The 20,786-nt window shown below is 45.6% G+C and overlaps 1 protein-coding gene across 1 annotated transcript in view; it reads left to right on the top strand.

The window, feature by feature from the left end:
- RPH3A (rabphilin 3A) overlaps positions 1-20,786 on the top strand; it is a 116,579-nt gene that overhangs the window by 87,184 nt on the left and 8,609 nt on the right. The window contains exons 10-18 of the mRNA XM_075060132.1: positions 4,342-4,425; positions 4,884-4,973; positions 7,669-7,860; positions 10,248-10,327; positions 13,185-13,259; positions 15,957-16,066; positions 17,825-17,951; positions 19,103-19,159; positions 20,253-20,404. Of these exons, the coding sequence (XP_074916233.1) occupies positions 4,342-4,425; positions 4,884-4,973; positions 7,669-7,860; positions 10,248-10,327; positions 13,185-13,259; positions 15,957-16,066; positions 17,825-17,951; positions 19,103-19,159; positions 20,253-20,404 (967 nt within the window). The remainder of the gene's footprint in view (positions 1-4,341; positions 4,426-4,883; positions 4,974-7,668; positions 7,861-10,247; positions 10,328-13,184; positions 13,260-15,956; positions 16,067-17,824; positions 17,952-19,102; positions 19,160-20,252; positions 20,405-20,786) is intronic.

The raw sequence follows: 20,786 nt of genomic DNA, 5'->3' as shown, positions 1-20,786 counted from the left end.
TCCTATGAATAACAGCGGTACAGTGGACTGAACATTAAGGGTGTCTGTCAGCTTGCGGGTCATGCAGGAACCCTCAGGGTCCCTGAGCTGTACTTTCCTAGTTTCTCATCCACCATAATCTCTGTTTTAACAGTACAGCCTGGCAGTAGTTCTGTTGTTTAATCCAATCCATATGTATGTGCAGTGGAGATTGAGGCAGTAGTTCTGTTATCTTAGAGTTACTTGTAGCTTGAATCAGTGTAATCTGTCTGCCAGCAGAGTTCATTGTCATACATGCTGGGCTAACCTGGTGCAGTAGGTTGGAGGGACTGCATCAGGAAACTTTATAAAGATTTTCCCTGGTGCACCAATGTAGTGAGGTCTGAGTGAATACTGTAAAATGTCCTGTGAATAAGGTTTGCAGCTGAATTCAGCTCAGCCGTGCTTTAAACAAGTGCTTAAATCCTTCCCTGTTCCAGAAAGCAATGGCCCTAAGCATGTGCTTAAAGTTAAATATAAGCTGAAATGCTTTCCGGAATAGAGATACTTTCCTGACACACTCATCCATTCAGAGGGAAGAAACAATAGCATGTGACTCACTTCATTCCCACTCAGCACAGCTTGAATGGTGAATCTTTGTTGAGGATTTTTTTGCTCTAGTCTCTACCCAGGTTAAAATCAATCAGGGAAAAAAGGGTTGTTTAAAAAAAAATAAAATAAAATAAAAGAATGCATTTGAGTTAGTTGTGACCTGCTCATGAACACTGTGTGAGCTGAAGAAGTGAGTTCGCTGAATAACTTATTTGTTGCAAATAATTTGCTCAGTTCTATGTATGGCATCTCACGTTAAAATGGAGATAAAAATTGGTTTGGAAAACACAGTGCAGCCTTCAGGATGTGGAGTGTAACTGATCTTGTGGCAATATGTGGCTGAGAAGAACTTGAACGCAGGAACTGCTAGGCTGGATCAGACCCAGGAACCACCTAGTCCAGTGTATTGTCCCTGATAGTGGCCAGTAACAGATAAAGGTAGAAGCATGGCTTGCTTTCTGTGCCCTGTTCAAATGATTCTCAGTGCACCTACGTATTGATAGGGGCACTAGACATCGTCTAAAGTGAATGGATTGTGGGCTTGATCTTGCAAGGTGCTGAATTCCCTTCACCCCGCAGCAGCTTGCAGGATTAGGTCTTAGGGCTGCTTGTCCACCAGGCCGTTGTTCAAAATGAGCTGCAGCAGCCCGCCATCGTATTCAGTTTTATGGGGCACAGTTTTTCTCCCTCTCTGTGACAAGGAGGAGCACCTGTTCTATCACATCCTGTAAGGTCATAACTCCAGCTGTGCAACAGGCACGGAACCTTATTCTGTTGCCTATAAATATAACTTCCCAAAGGCCATGCTGATCTGGCTTTGCTTGTAGCAGTCACTGAAAAACTCTGCTTCACCTTCTTGGCGCTTGCATTCGTGAATAATGTGACCGTGTTAGTGCCAGTCAGTGGTGTGGATGCTCGGCAGCTTTTCTGCTCTGATCCCTGTGGGGACTGCCCAAAACCTTCACCTCTTCCTGCCCTCCTTACACCTGGCTGCTGGAGAGGGGCAAGAGGCCAGCTTGTACTCAGAGGTTACCTGACCCACAGAAATGAAGGGGTAGGTGATTTGAAACCAGTTCTGAGACCTGTCAGGCTCTGGAATCAACAGAAGTTTTCATAGCAGTGGGTTTTTGAGACGTTATACCTTGTAACAAGGCTCCTAATCAGTTTCTGTTCTCCACTCCATGCTTCCCACACATACCAGTGTCCCACATATATCTCCTCCTTATTTCTTTTCTGCTAAATAGAGCTCAGCCAGTTGCTCTCCCCTTTGAGCGAAATCTCTTGTTTCCTGCCTTCTGGATAGTGTCTGGCTGCAGCAGCGCCTCTCCCCTGCGCTCTGCAGCCCTCCTGTGAACAGCGTGATTTTCCTGTGTCACATAGGTATCAACAGGCTTTAATTACCTCAGCCTCTCTCATCTGAAATGTTTCAGGCTAGGCTCTCGGTTCCGTGACTGACAGGACTTAAAGGCCCTGGAGTGGGCCTAGTTCTGCTGTGTCATGGTTAAGGCTACGATTTTGTCGCAGAGGTCGCTGGAAGTCACGGATTCCATGACTTCCAGAGACCTCTGTGACTTCAGCTTGTGGCGGCTCGGGAACTGTGGGGTACCGGGGACCCCCCCAAACTCTGAGCCACTGTGGGCATTTGGGGGACTCTGCAGCTCCCAGCCATTGCGGGCAGCGGGGCCTCTGGGAGCTCCAAGCTACCGGGGTAGCAGGGCCTCTGGGAGCTGCCGCAGGCAGGGCTCCTAGTGGGTGGGTGGCGAGTGGTGTGGAGACCCTGCAGCTCCCAATTTTGTCATGCATATTTTTAGTAAATGTCCTGGATGGGTCTTCTGTGAATTTTCTTTATTGCCCTTGACCTGTCTGGGACTTTTACTAAAAATACACGTGACACAATCTTAGCCTTAGTCATGGTGGCTGGGGCAACACCTGGAGCTGTGCACAGGGCAGGCTGTTAGAATATGTGGTTCTATTGGACAAAGCCCTCTTCTTTCCTTTAAAGGGGGAAAACAGTGATGTGCACAGCTGTGGAGACTTCTGCAGTCAGTGGGATGCAGTGGTGACCAGAGAGCATCTATCAGTACCCCTGGCAGTGGGGGATTGGGAGTAGACTGCCTCCACCCAACCCCTATGGAGCATCCTTGTTCAAAGTCCCTTTTCTTTGGCTTTTGGGGGTGATGGTTCTGCTCTTCATGAATAGCTTAATCCCTATGGGAATAAACTCCACACTATTTGTTGGCCACAAAGTCCATCTCCTTCACCATATTCTCACGTCCATCTCTCTCTGTTGCCCAGCGTTTTTTGGACACAAGAAGCACAAAGTGGAGTGAGCCGTTTCGCTGGGTGGATAAATGGATGTTAAGTGCATGCAGTACACTGGCTTGTTTCACTGTATATAGCAATAGGGTATCTCATTAAAGCCATGCTTCCTGAGCACAGCTGGTTTTAAAAGAACTGCGCATGGAACTAGCATTGAAACGGCAGCAATAAGAAATGAGTGAAGTCAACTGTGTGTTATTGACACAGGTAAAGAATACCTGAGAAGAACCGGGAAAACAGTAGCATCTAATAATAATAAAACTGGGCTCTGATATAGCGCTTTTCATTGGTAGAACTCCAAGTGAGTTACAAAGGAGGTCAGCATCATTATCCCTATTTTACAGATGGAGAAACTGAGGCACAAAGCAGTGAAGTGACTCACTCAAGCTCACCCAGCAGGCCAATGATGGAGCCAAATTGCTTCACTGCCAGCACTCTATCCACAGGGCCACACATCCCCTGTAGTGTCGTTAGGTAACGCTGCCTTTCATCTGGCTGTTAGAGACCAGAATCTCTATTTTAACCCTGTCTTGGCCACGCTGTCGTCGGGTTATTCTCCTAACATTCTCCACTGTTGCTAGCACCCGTGGAAGTGCTGGTATGACTGGACTCTGGGGGCTGCTGGCGTGTTTGATCCTCATGTTATTAAGCCTGTTCTGAACTGGGCTAGACGCAGAGTTTAAAACAGCCACTGGCCCACGCTAGTCTGGTCCCCTTGCTGCCACCAATAGGGCTGCAATGGTAGTAGCAAAGGTGGGAAATTTGGGGAAAATGAATCTACTATGGACAGTCCACGCTGTAAATGGGCACCCACAAGTCAGTCACTGAATTGCTCTGTGCCTCATTGTCCCTGACAATAGTACTGGCCCAGTTTTGCAATGCACTTTACTCCTCGGATCTGAGCATCTCAGTGTGTAGGCAGCTACTCTTGCTATAGCGAAAGGTGCTGGGAGAAACTAGTACTAGGTGAGTCGCTATGGCCCAGTTTTTCAGAACTATTTGATTTCAGTGGGAGGTAGGTGCCTAAACACCTTTCAGATCTGGGCCTGTGTGTACAAATACATCCCCAGCTTGGTAAGCAGGGACCCTGTTTTAGGAAACTTTGATATAGGCTTTGAATTGAATTCTCACATACTCCGCCTGGATATGCCCGAGCTGGGGACGGCCTTTGTGCTAATGCAATTTGTTGCGGTGGTGGGTTCTCTTCCCTCTCTGAAAATAAAGCCAGGCACTCAGCTGGTGTCAATCAGTGGTGCTCCATTGATGATTAACGGAGCCATGGTGACATGACTAGCAATAGACCCATAGAGCAGATTCAGTGATTTTTCTCCTGCCACTCACTGACGTGCATGTTTCTGTCTCTTACCGAACAGCTGTCATGGCTTTGCAGTTGCCCGTGTCTACGGATTCTAAATGCTCTGTTTCGCCTCTAATCTTCTTTCCTCCTTGTAGGTGTAAAACGTGCCAATTCCGTTCAAGCCTCCAGGCCTCCTCCAGCAACTAGTCAGAGCTCTGCTGCCCAGGCTACTCAGCCAGGTACACGTTCTGTTTTACGTATTCTGGGTCCGTTTGTGCCATGGAGGTGCTGGCTTGTGTTGGGATGGTGCAGAATGGCTTCCCAGGGTGCAGGACTGTGCTTTGAAGGCACTACTGGTCACTGCAGTAGATGAGGGTTATCCTCCCCGTCTGTGTGTGTGTGTCTGTGTCTCTCTCTCTCTCTCTCACACACACACACACACACACACACACACACACACACACACACACACACACANCACACACACCGGTAGGTCTTTGTTTCCTGGGCGTGTGCCAGGAGGTGAATGAGGTTGCATGCCCCATTCTCTTACTGCTGCTTCATCAATGCTAAAAATGACTCCGTTCCCAAGGACCAACCCGGGGCTGGGGAGAAGAGGTTCCTAATCATCTGCCCTTGAGGGGCCATTGGCTTTGCCGCCTGCTGCGGGATAACAAGATAACTTTTTATACCACAGCTGCTCCAGTGGGTGGCAGACAAGAGCCTGGGCCCGCTGGGAGATATCCAGAAAGACAAGGTAAAGAATCTCAATGGGTCCCCATCTACTGTAACACATTTATTTGGGGTCACACAGTTTCCTGCTCTAAGAGGTGTTCCCTCCCTTATGTCAAAATGCTTTGAAAGGGGGACAAAGCAGGTGATGGAAAACATGGAAATTTAGGAGTGAAAATATCATTCAGAGCAGAATGAATCAGGGCTATTGCACCTAAACTGTCTCTTCTGTAGCTTACCCATCTGATCTCTGGTATTTAACAAACACCATTTCAGATATTTCCATATTGTAAACGGCCTGTTCTCTGCATCAGGGCAAGAAATTCTTCTAGGCTAGTGACCTGTCGGTATGTTACTAGCATGCCTGTAAAGATAAATGGCTTAAAAAAGGTGGCTTAATGGTGGCATTGGGAGCAGATTGCTCTCCCCCTCTTTTAGTCCGTGTGCCTCACTTATTCATCTCTCTATGTTGCTCCCATTTCTCTCATTCTGCACCGTGATGGTGGATTAAATGGCTAAGTCTCTGCCAACGTTAATTGACAGGCCAGGTCAGGGGACTGGCTTTCTGAGCAATTTTGCAGGTTATGATTTACTTAAAGCTTTGTTTTTCCTCTTAGAAGGTTAAATTCTGCTTTCATTTACCCTGATGTATATCTGGAGTAACTACTGATGTTGATGGGGTAACCTGATTTGCACCCGAGTAACTGAAAATAGAATTTTGCCTGTGTAGTATTACAAAAAAATAAAAAGAATGCTCAAATTAAAATGAATGTTGTCCTTCACCTTGCCTTCCTGGAGAAACAAGCTGTGCCACATTTGAATTTCAAGATGTTAATTATAAGCATTCAATTCCATCTCCTCTATTAATTCACATTAACAAGGTGCTGCTGTATTCCCCTCAGGCTTTCATCCCAAGATCTGAGAGTAGAAGTGGGTCAGCTATCTGTTTCTGAGCTTTCAGATTTTCCTTGGCTGAGCCCCTTGTATTTGGGGAATTCTGACTCAGCGAAAGGTTGGCTTGAAATGTAGCACCTCCACCACCTACGGCTTAATCCCACGGCAAAGGAAACTGTGAGAACCCCATTATGTAGAGATCACCTGATAAAAACCCCAAACCCCTAGCACATGCATTATGTAGAAGCATAAAGGGCCCCAGATAAATGCGTTATTGTGGCTTTCATAGAGCAAAATGGAGTAAGAAATAATCCAGGATGAAGTTCATTTTTCGCTCACCATGGATTTTCCTCCCTGCTTAATTTACTAGCTGAATCAGCTGTAAGCCAAGCAGCCATCTTGGCTGATCGCCACGGCCATGCTCAGACCCCTTTGTTTAATGCGGTCCTTATGCCACGTCCATCTCTTCGGTATCTGAGCACCTAAGTGCCTGGGGCAGATTAGAAGCCAGGTCACCTGACTCCCAGGCCTGCATTCTAGGCAGTAGACCAGGCTACCCCTTTTTTGTATTTGCTTTCAGCTTTACTCACACAGAGGCTTGGGGGGAAACGAATATAAAGTTTGCCCACTTGGGTATTGGCACCACAAGCATGGGTATAATATACGCAAGGTACAGAAGCCAAGCAGAGTTTCCCCCAAACTCCTTAGCACATCACAGGTTCCCCATCCACCTGGCAATTTAAGTGGGAAAGAACCTGTATAAATGAGCTGCAGTCCCATAGAATGTGGAATGTCAGATTTGCTTATGGAAATAAGGACATAAGAGTGGGCATGCTGGGTCAGCCCAATGGTCTGTCTTCTGTTGGTGGCCAGGACCAGATGCTTCAGAGGGAATGAACAGAACAGGGCAATTCTGGGCTCCTGGGAGTTGGTTGTTTAGGAACACCTTGAGCATAGAGTTGTGTCCCTGACCCTCTTGGCTAACAGCCATTGATGGACCTATCCTCCATGAACTTATGTAGATCAAATCATCGCAACAGGTTTAAAGTGGCAGCAGAACCACTGCTAGATCCATGTCACTGTTGCAATAGAAAGGATTCCAGTGCTCATCTCATGTCTCAACACACCAAAACCAATCTACAGGTGGGGTTTTCAAACCAGTGGGGAGCCAGACTGGCAGTAGGCGGCAGAGCCATTCTTGGCGGGTGAATCCGTATTGGGTAACAAACTTTAAAATGATGACAGGAAATACTTTTTAGTGTAAAAAAAGCCATGAGACGATCCCTCCCTTTTATGAAGGAGTCCACAGAATAAGCTAGAGGTGCATTGGTCTAGTGGGTGGGAGAAGCAGAGGGAAGAGGAATTTAAAATTGATAAGATCCAATGGCTGAAAGTTGAAACTAGACAAATTTCAGACAGCAAGTAAAGCGTAAATGTAAGTGAGGGTCATTAACTGTTGGAGCAGCTTACCAGGTGTTGTGGTGGATTCTCCATCACTGGCAAGTTTTAAATCAAGACTAGATGTTTTTCTGAAAGATCTGCTCTAGTTCAAACAGGAATTATTTTGGGGGCAGTTCTCTGGCCTGTTATCCAGGAAATCAGACTAGATGACCACCGTGGTCCCTTCTGGTCTTAGAATCTCTGAATCTGTGAAAATCAAGTAGGATCACGAACTGTGCAGATCCAAATCCCAAATGCCCAATAACCTTGATAAAACTGGCCTAGCTGAACTTTTGGACATGAGCAACTTTCATTCTTCACCTGGAGCTCTGGTCTCCAGTGCTGCACCCCATCTCATCTGTGTTCAATGCCTATTTTCTTTTGCATAGTGACCCAGATAGACCCGGTCTATTCAGCAGCAGCGCCCAGGGATGAGAGAGGAGGTGGCGGTGGTTACTCGATGCCTGCAGCCAGAGAGGAGAGAACTATGCGCCAGCCTGCCCCATATGCGCAAGCTGCTGCTCCGCCTGTGCCACCTGCACGTCAACTCCTGCCGCCTCAGGATGACGAAGAGGATGAGGCCAACAGCTATGATTCTGATGAAGCAAGTACGTAGCCTTGTGTCAAACCGTCCGGGCCAGATCCTGAATTGCTGAGGACCTGCTTTTCCCTCCGGCTTCATCAGCGCTCAGTGCCCCTTATTCAGAGGGGGACTGGAGATGACACAGAGGGCGACATTGTGGGAATGTGACTATAAATGTGAGGTCAGCAGGTCCTTGCAAAGTGCACCTTGTGAGAAACTGTTCTGTTTTTTATGTCGCCCTATACTCTTGAATGTTTTATATTTGGCAAAAAATGGGAACACTGTCCTTTTTAAGTGACTGCAGCTTTGATCCTCGGAGGCTCATGTCATGTTCCCGGCATCCACTGAGTGCTTTTAATGCTCGATAAATAAGTAATCAGGGAGGGAATTGTGCTATTTTGTGACTCCACTTCTCTCTGACTGAAAATAACAAACCATCTCCAAAAATTCAGCATTTGAGTTGAATAATTCATCCTTTTAGGAAGGCGCCCAAGGGTCTAAGTGGCAACTCCATGCAACTTGGTTTTAAACCTTGAAAAAGGGGAAAGTCAAAAACTGAACTGATAATGCAGAGCCCCGTTAAAGGCACAGTATTTGCAGAGACTGAGAGGAGACTATGGCTTTGACCTACAGCTAAATCCTACAAACTTTCCTCGAGAAGCGCTCCCATTGATTTCGACATGGCTTGCAGGATCAGGGCCCAGATTTTTAAAGCTATGTAGGTGCCCAAGCCTATGGCCCCAGGACCTTAGTTTATTTTACTCTCTCTAATATATGCCATTATGTAGCGTGTGTGTAAATGCAGACGTCCACATTTGTACGCATATGAAAAGAAGTTCAGGTGAAGCCTCTATTTTTCTTTAGCTGGATGAAATGCCAGTAGACAGATCCATCTGTATAAAGGAGAGATCCTTGTGATTTCAGTAGTTCTGCACTAAGATTGCCCCTCTCTCCCCCATCCTAATTCATGAGTTTACTGGCCATAAGAGTGAAGATCAGGAACTCCATGGAGGCATCACTTCATGGTTTCAAACGTTTTTCTGGGAGAAGGACGAAGGTGGTTTAGGATCCACGAGGCAGTGCATAAATATTAGGCAGAGAGGAAAGTGGCCATGAAGAAATTTAGTGCAGTGGGAGCCCGTGTCTAACATTTCCTCTCTCCAGTTAAATTTAGGTGAGCACTCAATGAAATGAGTGTGCAGAACCCAGGCTGGAAACAACATGAAACATGGGGTAATTGGCAGTCTCTGCTCACTTGGGAGAAGCTGCTGAAGTTCAGGGCTAAAGTGCACTAGCAGGTCATATAAAGATGTGATCTGCATTGTGCAGCTGCTTTGTGTCATTAATAGGTCTCGCTTGTGCTGTCACTTTTTTTGTTTTCATGCTGAGCACTGAAGTCAGCTAAAACTCTGTGGTCCCTCCCCTGTGTTCCAGGTAAATGTTTGCATAGCTCTGTTCTGATAATGTTCTGACTACTGCAGCTCATGAATTTGGCCAGGAGATGCTGTGATGATAGGTTAGTTGGTGACTCTGTGAAATAATGGCTGCGGTGTTTTAAATGCCCTTTAAATTCATGCACACAATTTTTCACTTGCAATCACAAGAGCAAAGGGGAACATATAGATCAAGCCTGCAGACCAGGTCGTTAGAGGCTATCCTTTGCAGTCCCAATTACTTGTGCCCATAGTCAATTCTGGGTGTTAAATTAGAAGCTAAAATGTATTGCGTGTCATAATGCTGTAGGTTGAAGTCTTCGTGATGTGATGCACCATGGTTGCCCTGTACTCCAAGAGGTTTGGGCTCTCTATAATGTTGGAATGCCCCTTGGCAGAGCGGTGCTGTCCTTTTAGGAGACAGCGGCCAAGGTCACAGTCAGCAATTTAAAATGGTGTCTCTGCCTGGGGTGAGTTTTGGGAGGAGACTTGCCAGGCAAATGGTACGGAGAATTGGTCAGAACGCTTTGGATGAAATGAGATTTTATCGCTTGGTGACGGCACTGGGAGACCCAGTTCAAGCCCCTGCTCTGCCTGAATTGGGGTGGTCTGGGATGAAAAACTCCTTTGAATCAGGCAAGCAGGGACTTTTAAACCTGCTCTCTCCCCCTCCCCCCCCGCCACGTTTTTGTAAAAACGTTCAAAAGATTTTCTTGTTCCAACATGGAATGAAAACAAATTTTAGAACCTCGGGAGTTGCCATGAATGGAATTGCCGTCCTGTCAGCTCTCACTGGCATGGCAGAATACGCGTTGGACTGCGTGGTACCCTCCTTTCCTTAGTGCTGCTCTGCCTTTGGTGCTTGGAGCCTCCAGGGTTTCATATTGGTATTGCTAGGCCGGGTGGATGAAATATCTCTAGTGGCTTTGTTCTTAATAAAACCATCTCTTACCTTTCCCTCTCCCCTCTTGCTAATTAGCCACTCTGGGCGCTCTGGAGTTCAGTCTGCTCTACGACCAGGAGAAGAGCTCTTTGCACTGCACTCTCATCAAAGCCAAAGTAAGTGTGCCCTTGGAGCAAAATAAAATGACTTAGGAGAAGGTCGGCAGAGGCACCTGCTCATTTTATGTACACAGGCCATTGTCCTCCCCTGGAAGAGCATATTTCAGAAACACCTCTCTCTATTTTCATATGCTCCCCACAACCTAGTCTGGTTTCCACCTAACTGAATGAAATGGAACTGAAGCTAGTTCTGCCACCATCTCTCTCTCTCTCTCTCTCTCCACCAGCCAGGTGACCCACACAGGCATTACTAACAAGGATGTGTGATATCCATTTCTGTAATAGCTGGGTGCTGGAGGTAACAATAATTCCCTTAAGGGCGAGGTGCAGGATTCTCTGCTCTTCCATCTCGCTGCAGACTTGGGAGGCGTTAGGGCTGCATTGAACGCGTCTAAGTTTCCTTCCAGCGCTAGAGTGCCTACTGGTTCTAGAGAGAGTCCCCGTTCCAAGTGTAGGGAGCATCTCGGAAACTTCTGCTGTCCCTAAAAGTGGCAGAAGTGGTTCTTTCCAGGGTAGGAGGCATATGTGAGCCCCTGTTCTGCCACACAGGAAAAGGCAGATGGGAGGGTCTTGTATCAGGCCCGAAATGTAGCAAGGCACGGGCTCAGTCTGATGGCTAGTGGTAGCAAACTCTCCTGCTGAGGTCCCTCCCCCAAAAAACAGTCTGTCCCTGAACACAGCAAGTTACAACGAGGGTTTCATCATCTGCTCTAGTGTCTGCCTCGCATGTATCTGCTGAAGTAGACTTGGGTAGGCAGGATAGCTAAACCGCAGCTGCTTAAGGCCACCAGGTCCCTGAATAAGCAGTTTCCAGTGTGATGCGTCTCTGAACTGGAATCTCTGTGCTCGTTAGGAGATGGACGAGAGGAGGTAATTATTTCTTGCAGCAGTTGAGCAGATAATGGAGACTTGAGCTGGCTTCAGAGGCCACGTGCCGGCATCACATGTTTGACCTGAGCCTAGCTGGAGGCAACCTATGCCTGAGCGTGCAGATGCATATTCTGGATAGGGGTACATCCGAGAGGCTGAGTGCACTGTAACTATGCACCAGCTTGCTCAGGTTAATTGATTTCCCACAGCCATCTCATGGGGTTATCGGGATTACTTCTGCCCATGTGCAGCAGATTGATTATAGCAACTGTAACCAGGACAGTTACTTGAGCTACACTGAAAATAATTGGGGTAGTTAATTCCATCTCCTTTAACCACCTGCAACAGCCGTTAGTACCAAGGCTCTCAGAACTGAGCATTGGCCTTGCAGAGACAGCAGCAGACAAGTTAAGACGTCAGCCTTTTATTTCCATGATTCCTGTTCGTAATGATTCAGTCGACCTGCCATTTCTGTTCTTGCTGTCAGGCAAAATCAGCAATGTTTAGCTGCCATTGAGTGTATGTGCAGTGAAACCCCAAGCTCCAGCACTGTGAGCAATGTCTGACTAGGTCCTAAAACTCTACTCTCGCTCCTGCTAAAATCACAAAGCAGAGAAGCCACAAAAGCTCTGAATTTAACAGCACAGATTCAGGTCTGAATCCAGAATTTGTCACTAAGTAACCCCACCACCCGCTGACCTTCACAGATAACATACCTGGTTGCCTGTGCGCCCGCAGCGCTCATATCGTATCTGGTTAGAGCAGGTGACGTCAGGCTACCCAAAATACAGGCTGCCATTCCTCCATATTGCCTGATGGGAACAGGCTGCACTCTGCAGTGAAAATTCCCCAAACCTCAGATCTGATGAACACAGTCTGATTTCCCATAGCAGTGAACATCTCAAACTGAAACACCTGATAAAGGCAAATACCCCAGTTAACTCTGATGCAGTTCTATAGACAAAAGCCTAAATTTGCCAAAGCCGTTAGTGATTTTGGGTGCCTACCTAAAATGGGTCTGATTTCCAGAGGGTGGTTTCTCAGCACTTCTAGATGATCAGTCCCCTTTTAAGGTGCCTTGAGGTGAGCACCCAAAATCCCTAGTCACGTGGGAAAATATAGGCCCAAGCGCTTTCTGCTGCAGCCAACAGTGTTTCAGTAGTTTGTGGTGAGGCTATAGGATGGACTTGCATCCCTAGTGCCTTGAGAAACAGAGGTAAAGTCCTGAAGCCTGATTCTCCTCCTTGCGTAGAACTCTGGTTGGTCCCACTGAAGTTAGTTGGGGATCCTACAGGCCTGAGGGGAAACTGATGTTAACATTTCACCAATTCTGTAGGGTGAATGCCATTGAATGCTCGAATTCCTGCTTTCGCTGTCCTGTAGAGAAGGCTCGTAATTCCAGTGCGTATATGTGCCAGTGGTAGTGAAGTGTGCAGCATTTTCCACTTTGAAAATGCCAACGTGCACCTCTGAACATGCCTCATCTCCTACTGCATCCCAGCTTCCCATTCATTCGCTCTCTCTGGAAGAGCTCAGTCCTCTTACATGTTCAGGAATGACTTTTTGGATGAAGGAGGTCTCTCCTCTTTGTGCTAAACCCAGCGGTGTCATTTCGGGCTAGCTCATCATTCTCTTTTGTAGGGAATGAAGACATGGAGGCAAACCTTTGTTTCTTGAATGTGAGTTTGGAAGCTGACTGGGAATAATGCAGATCTGTCTGTTAGGTCGCACAGGACTCAAACACAATGTGAGGAAGTTGATAGCAGAAAGTAGCATTGGTCTGATATTTAGAAGCTGAATTCACAGTGTTGGTTCAGTGTTGAGACTGGATATTGGGCTTTCCGCTTATTCAGAACAAAAAGCCTTGCTTTATCCAGCACATACCTTCCGTTCCCTTTATTAATTTGTATTTTGTAATAAACTATTGCTAAATCCTTCCCCGCATTGTATTTAAAGAAGGCTAACCCCCTTCTTTATCTTTTAGGGCTTAAAACCAATGGACTCCAATGGTTTAGCTGATCCTTATGTAAAGTTGCACCTATTGCCAGGAGCCAGTAAGGTAAATATCTATCAATTCATTTGCTTAACTCTGTTACATTGAAACTGTGAACAAAAATATTACAGTACTGCTGTGGAGATTTTCCAAAGAACTAAGATGGCTAATTCCCATTAAAATTAATAGGAGTTTGACATTCAAATCCTCTAGGCTGCTCTGGAAATCTCAGCTCACAGGCCTAAAAATATTCCACATGGAGAGAGAAACCTACAATGCTGCGTTAATCCTGAGTGTTGATACTTTTAAAATTGAAAATAACAATAGCGTGCGTGGAAGGAATGAGAGAAGGTCGCAAAGGCAGCTGCCTGTAGATATTTGGAAGGTTGCCTGGGTCTCTCCCCTCTGATTTCGGTACACAGTTGCTCCTTGCTGTTATCCAGTATGTGACCTGCTCAAGAAAATGAAGTCTTGGGCCAAGCAACCTTCCTGACGCCTGCATCTCTTAGGATGAATGGTGATGGTAGATTCTGTGATGTAGGTCCTGGAAAATCAGAAGTGTGAAACCTACAGTAACTTGGTAGAGATGAACTGCACTAAATGTTCTGCTGTTCCCTGACACACTCAAGAGCTCACACAGGCCTTCTAGGATATTTCCTGTCCAATGGCTGCTCACTAACGTTCAGAAAAAAGATGCTTTCTAGGGTTTACCCCATGAGACGACCAATCTGAAGACCCCTTAACACTGCTGATGTTCATATCTGGATGTGAACAGATGGGATTGGCTCACCAGGCTGATCTAAAACCCCAGAGCTGAGAACACTTGTTGTGTTGGAAAAGTTTGAATCTGATTATTTTTTAATCATGTTAATTACGGTGATACCTAAGGACCTACCAAGAGTGGGGCCTATGGTGGGAGGCCCTGTACTAACACAGAACAGCAGATTGTCTCTGCCTTGGAGAGTTTACAGCAGGACCCTCTGCACTGGCTGCTTCTGCAGGTGCTTCTACCAGCTGGAATCTCTGGCTGGTTCCTCAATCTGGATCTGGATTTTTCTTTGTCTCGGAGTCAGCTCTTGTCTTTTTTTTTTCCCTCCCTTGGCACATTAAGATTAATTGGATTGATTGTGTTATTTACACACCGTGTACCAAGCAGGCTCCTTCTCCACCCGGTGACCAGCTTCTAATGCCCTCGTTGCTGTTAAATAGAACCTTGGCCTCTGTCCCATTGAAGTCAATTCTGCCATTAGTGGAGCAAAGTGCTTATTATTGTAAGGGTATCAGCGCCTCCTTAATTCTGGATGGAAATGAATAGGGAGCAGAATAGCTCAGCCTGGTGGCCTTTGTTAATGGATGAGTGTCTTTTCGTATTGCCTTCAGTTTTGCATGTTTCACAGCAGCCTTGCAGAAGTGAGCAGTGGACAGAACATCTCGAAAGACTAATACTTAGTTAATGAGCACAGAGAAGCTTCCACGAAGGTGACATTGTTAATGCAACACAAAACATTTGACACAAAATCTAATTATTACTAGAGTCTGAAAGATCAATTTTACTTTGAAGGTTTTGCGTGTTCTAATTAGAACTGTGAAAAAAAATCCACCAAGTGAGTAAATGCGCCAATTCGTTTCCTCATCAAAGAAAGCTCTGTAAACTCTCGCTCCCGGGACCAGCTGAACTGAATTCAGTGGAGAAAACTTCTAGGAAGAAATGAACATTGTTGGCCCATTGCCTAACAAATGTCTCTTCTGTTTCCTGTGGGGATTCAAAGATTTTTTTTTTCTCTCTCTCTCTCTGGCTGAATTATACTTAAAGGAAATGACTGAGATGCCAACCTCTTTCAAAATAATGTTAATAAAAAGTTTGTATTTTACACTTTATGCACTTTGGAATCAGATTGGCTCAAACACCAAAACAAAAGAAACATTCTGGCACAACCACAAAATATGGACAGAATCCCTCCCTAGTGTAAGATCTGAGTAGTCTATGTCCCCAGTGTTTTGGGCTAGTTTTCCTTTCTCATCCTTTTTTTCATACATTGGAAAAAAATTCTCCAGTTAGAAGCATCTGGGATCTTGTTGTTAGTGTTACATGCCTCTGTTCATCCAATTCTCATCTATGGTGTATCTTTCTACTTCGCAATAGTGGAAAGAGGCTACTAATCTTGCCCAAGCAGAGAATCCCACCTAGATGGGGAAACTTGATTAGTAGGAATAATTTTCCCATGTGGCACAAGAGATGCAGAAGCCAAGACTTTACTAACTTGGGAATCAGTTAATTTTCTGTTTGTACGAGGGCTGAATTGGCCGATAGTAAGTAAATATGAATAAGTGAGAGGGAAGCAAGAAAGTTCCAGCTTCTTAGGCTTTTCATTTATTTTAGGCCACAAAGTTCATTTTCCAGTGGGCTGTGCCTGATCATCTTAACTGCCATGGCATGGTAAACACCTCAACTTCCTTTAGAAGAAGAGGCTCTGTGCATCTGGGTCAAATGATGAGGATTGTAGTTTGACTCTTAAATGAGACTAGTTTGGTGATTTTTGGTTTACAGACATTACTTAAAAAAATTAAAAATGTTAGGCTGTAATACTTTGCTTGGGTGAGTGGCCCTCAATGAAGTCAAATACAGGGGAACCGTGGGACTGCTCATGTGAGGAAAGATCACAGGATTGACCCACTGGTTGTATAACGGTTGACCCGGAACCATTTTAGGCTGCAGACAGTGTGTGTGATTAGTCCTTTGTTTTAATTTTTGAAACCCAACAGTCAAACAAATTGAGGACCAAGACTCTGCGTAACACTCGCAACCCCATATGGAATGAGACACTGGTGTATCATGGCATTACGGATGAAGATATGCAAAGGAAAACACTCAGGCAAGTTGAAGACAAAATCCCAGTGTCTTACACTGGGAATTACAGTGGATGAGAAGCTGGGTATGAGTCAACAGTGTGCCCTTGTTGCCAAGAAGGCTAACTGCATATTGTGCTGCATTAGTAGGAGCATTGCCAGCAGGTTGAGGGAAATGATTATTCCCCTCTATTCGGCACTGATGAGGCCACAACTGGAGTAGTGCATCCAGTTTTGGTCTCCCCACTACTGAAAAAATGTGGACAAATTGGAAAGAGTCCAGTGGAGGGCAATGAAAATGATTAGGGGGCTGGGGCGCATGGCTTATGAGGAGAGGCTGAGGGAACTGGGCTTATTTAGTCTGCAGAAGAGAAGAGTGAGGGGGGATTTGATAGCAGCCTTCAACTACCTGAAGGGGGTTCTGAAGAGGATGGAGCTTGGTTGTTCTCTGTGGTGGCAGAAGACAGAACAAGGAGCAAAGGTCTCAAGTTGCAGTGGGGAAGGTCTAGGTTGGATATTAGGAAAACTTTCACTAGGAGGATGGTGAAGCACTGGAATGGGTTACTCTAGGGAGGTAGTAGAATCTCCTTCCTTAAAGGCTTTTTTTAAGGTGCTGGCTGGGATGATTTAATTGGGTTTGGTCCTGCTTTGAGCAGGAGGTTGGACTAGATGACCTCCTGAGGTTTCCCTTCCAACCCTAATTTTCTCTGATTCTGTGAAAGTGCACTGTGATGGGGAACTGTGTGTGCCTTCTGCACAGGAGTGAGTGTCATTCCCTGTTGCAGCACTTAAAGTTATCTACTTTTGCAACCCTTCAAGAAATTGGGCAGAAGTAGAGCTGAATGGGTAGGGTAGGAACAGTTTTTCATCGGAAAATGCAGCTTAATCAAAACCACAACATTTCAGGGGGATGTGTCGATTTTAGATGAAATTTTTGATGGAAGAAAGTCTTAACATTGTTTAGATCAGGGGTCGGCAACCTTTCAGCAGTGCTGTGCCGAGTCTTCATTTATTCACTCTAATTTAAGGTTTTGCGTGCCAGCAATACATTGTAACGTTTTTAGGAAGTCTCTTTCTATAAGTCTATAATATATAACTAAACTGTTGTATGTAAAGTAATAAGGGTTTTAAAATGTTTAAGAAGCTTCATTGAAAATTAAATTAAAATGCAGAGCCCCCCAGACTGGTGGTCAGGATCTGGGCAGTGTGAGTGCCACTGAAAATCAGCTCGCCTGCCGCCTTCGGCACCTGTGCCATAGGTTGCCTACCCCTGGTTTAGATAATGTCAAAATGTTTCACTTTGACTTCATCATGTTTTATTTCCTTTAAACTTGTGTACTATTATAATTTAAATAATATATTGTCTATTTAATATTAAATATTTTATATTCTATTTTGACATTATCAAAATGAAATGTTTTTAACTTATTGAAACTAGATGTTTTCACATTATTCTAGCAAAATATTTCAGTGGTTCTGAATTGATGTTTTTCAGAATTTCCATTCCGCAGGAAATTTCAAAATTTTGGCTTTTTGCTCTGAATTGGAACAAATTAAAATATGCCAGAATTTCTTGAGGAAAGGAAATTCTGTTTTCCAACCAGCTCTGGTCAGAAGTTAAATCGAGCCTGCCAAATCGAGCAGCCATCTTAGATGTGAGATTTTTAGGGTTTGCTGTCTACATTACTCCTGCAAACAATTTTTTTGGGTTGCATAGCACAGAGTCTGAGCTGGGAAATGCTCCAGCCCATTCAATATTAGGTCCTTTTTCTTGTTCAATTCAGGATCTCAGTGTGCGATGAAGACAAATTTGGCCACAATGAATTTATTGGTGAAACTCGAGTTTCTTTGAAGAAACTCAAATCCAACCAGAAAAAGAACTTCAACATCTGTTTGGAGAGAGTAATACCGGTAAGTCTCATGAAGTTCTGCTAAGTTGTCATTTATATCAAGCACCAGAAGTAAAGTAGCATTCAATGGACTTTGGAGTGACAGTGAGTTTGAGACTCCTGAGTGGCTATGTGACCTGTGAAAGTGAAGGTCTCTGGGAAGGTGTTCAGAACCTTAGGTCCAGTTTCTGGTCTCGGTTGCGGCAGTATAAATATGAAGTAACTTCATTGTAGGACATCATGGAGATCAGAATCTGGTCCAAGCACTGCCTAGCCTGTTGGTGTGATGAACAGTTCGTCAGTGCACGGGGCACTCTGTTCCATGGACTAGCACAAGTCTAATTTATAAGATATTAACCCCGCTGTACCCCGAAAACATCCTGTGATGTGGACAAAGGGCAAAACTCTGCTCTTGGATCTGCATGCTGACTCTTGTACCCTGGTCTCCCAGAGACAGTTCTGTAAATGTAGGAAGAGCAGCGTAACAGAGCTGATATCACTACTTTAGAGCTGAGAGCGGATTTTTGCTCACAGGCTTTCAACAAGGGAAACTGCTGAGGTAAGATCACTAATAGCTCTAGCAGAAACCTGTCTGAGCAGCCTATGTGGCGTTCCTGTCCAACTGTTTAAAACTAGAGGAGGAATCCTAGATAAAGGACTGACCCCGTGAGCAAGTAGCATATTGCATGCTCCTCTGTACAGCTTTGGAATATGGGTGTCTTCCTTCCCTAGAAATAACTCATATGGACACCCACAAGCTGCTTTAAGTAGTTTGGTGGCCTGTAGCTCTCCTGACAAGAGAGTGCCCTGCGATCTAGTATCCAACCACAATTTTCCAGAAGGTGAGTTAGGTGAGATGTCTGATTACATGGGTGGGGAAAAGACTGCACTCCCGTGTGCCTGGAATAGATTCAGATCTATGGCTCTGGCCATCGGAAAATAGGAATAAAGAAACTCTTGAAGTTCGGTGGGTGGACAGAAGCCACATCACTCAATGAAGAGCCTGTAGGTGTGTGGGAGAAATTGACACCCCTCCTCCCCCGAGATCAGTGAGTGGGCACCGTGGCTGAGTTTGACCTGTTGGGTGTGTGCATGAATATTGTTTCTGTAGGGAGGGGCCTCTCTCTGCCTGTGGAGTTATTAAAGGGAATCTGTCTTTGTTCCTATTCCAAGATGAAGCGGGCTGGAACAACTGGCTCCTCTCGTGGGATGGCGCTGTACGAAGAGGAGGTAAGAAGCGATGTTGCCCATGCTCCTCTGGCTCTGCTTTCAAAGGGCATCCTTAGCTAAGGGGCAAAAGGCACTGTTTTCTATCCTTTTGGTGCCACTAGTGAATGATAGCTTTTTTATTTTATAATCCTACTTCGAGAGCATCTCAGCAGCTGCTTATTATGCAGGTCACCTATGCAGGGCCATAGCAAGAGTCATGCTCTAGGTATGACAGTGCTGCAGTTGGAGGTGTGTTTGCCAATATATCAGCTCTCTGTAAGCTAGCTAGCTTGAGTGCTGATAGCAGTCAAGCGCCGGCAGTGTAGATTACCGTCGGAGTACATAGCCAGGGTCCTGGGTGGGCTTGCACATACTGCTATTGGTACTTGCGCTAGCTAGAGTGATGCTATCTTGGGTACAGCTACACATGCTGCAATCCCATCTCTGATTGTCGTGTAGACGTACCCTAAGAGTGCACCGCTTTCCTGTTATCCGCCTCTTGAGTGAGTAACAGAATTGCTCTCCCGATGCCCCCAGTATAGAGCCCGCTGGGGGGTGGGATCCCAAGGTCATTCCTGAGCTCTGGTATCTCATGGGGGAACCCATCATGCTACCACTTGGGTGGGATGTGCATATCTCTCTAGTGCCAGCTCAAACGTCTAGTTGTGGTGCTGATGCTGATAGTGGAGGTGAGTTTCTGTGACTGCTTTGCAGGCCTGGAGGACTCAGGCATTTCCCCCGTGAGCTGTCACTTTTTTCCTGTTTCAGACTCTATGTGACAAGAGGGGAGGTCTATGTGACAAAAGGGGTCTGCCGAGTTTAACCTAACTGACACATACAAACCTTTTCAATCTTTATCGAATATTAAAAATAGAATCATAATAACTGGACGTGGCTTCTGCACATTATATTGGTCACCTTGGTCCCTGTGCTTAAACACTTCCTCGCCTCCTTCTGTTATCTCGTGTGGTTCATTTTCAAGCTTTTCCCTTAGTCATTTCCTCTTTCCTGCGCAATGGATTATGGTGAGTCCCTGGCTCCATATTCCTGTATGGGTGTGTTTCTGGTCTCTCTTATCCCAGTCCCCACTCAATCCTCTGGCTTCGTCTCATAGGTAGACCGCGGTGGTGATGTGGAAGAACGAGGAAAGATCCTTGTGTCCCTCATGTACAGCACCCAGCAGGGAGGCCTGATTGTTGGCATTGTCCGTTGTGTCCATTTAGCTGCCATGGATGCCAATGGATACTCGGATCCTTTCGTTAAACTGTAAGTTGGAACCCAAAAGTTCTGAAATGTTTGTTGTGCCATCGCGCGGGGAGCAAACTCCATGCTGGAGTGTGTGCGAGGTGGGTTACCTTAAAGCCTGATTATTGTCAGAGAAATAACTCTGTTAAACATGGTGGCTTCTAATTCTGTCATGTACCTGCTCCGTGAATTTCACTGCCTGAAATGCATTTTAACTGGCATTATTGCTGCAAAGCCCATACAACAGTGGAAGGGTAAAATGGATTCTATCCAGCTTCATGCAAAACCAATGACATTGTCAGCTGAACTGTATCTGCAGGCTCTTCGGGATTGCAATGAGGCATGCTGCCATTCACATGGCGCAAATACATGCATACTACGTGGGCTTCTGATGCGCCTTTTC

The sequence above is a fragment of the Chelonoidis abingdonii genome, chromosome 22 (assembly GCF_003597395.2).
Source record: "Chelonoidis abingdonii isolate Lonesome George chromosome 22, CheloAbing_2.0, whole genome shotgun sequence".
Taxonomy (NCBI): Eukaryota; Metazoa; Chordata; order Testudines; family Testudinidae; genus Chelonoidis; species Chelonoidis abingdonii.
Note: the sequence above shows the minus strand (reverse complement) of the source record. Positions and strands in the feature narration are given on the sequence as shown.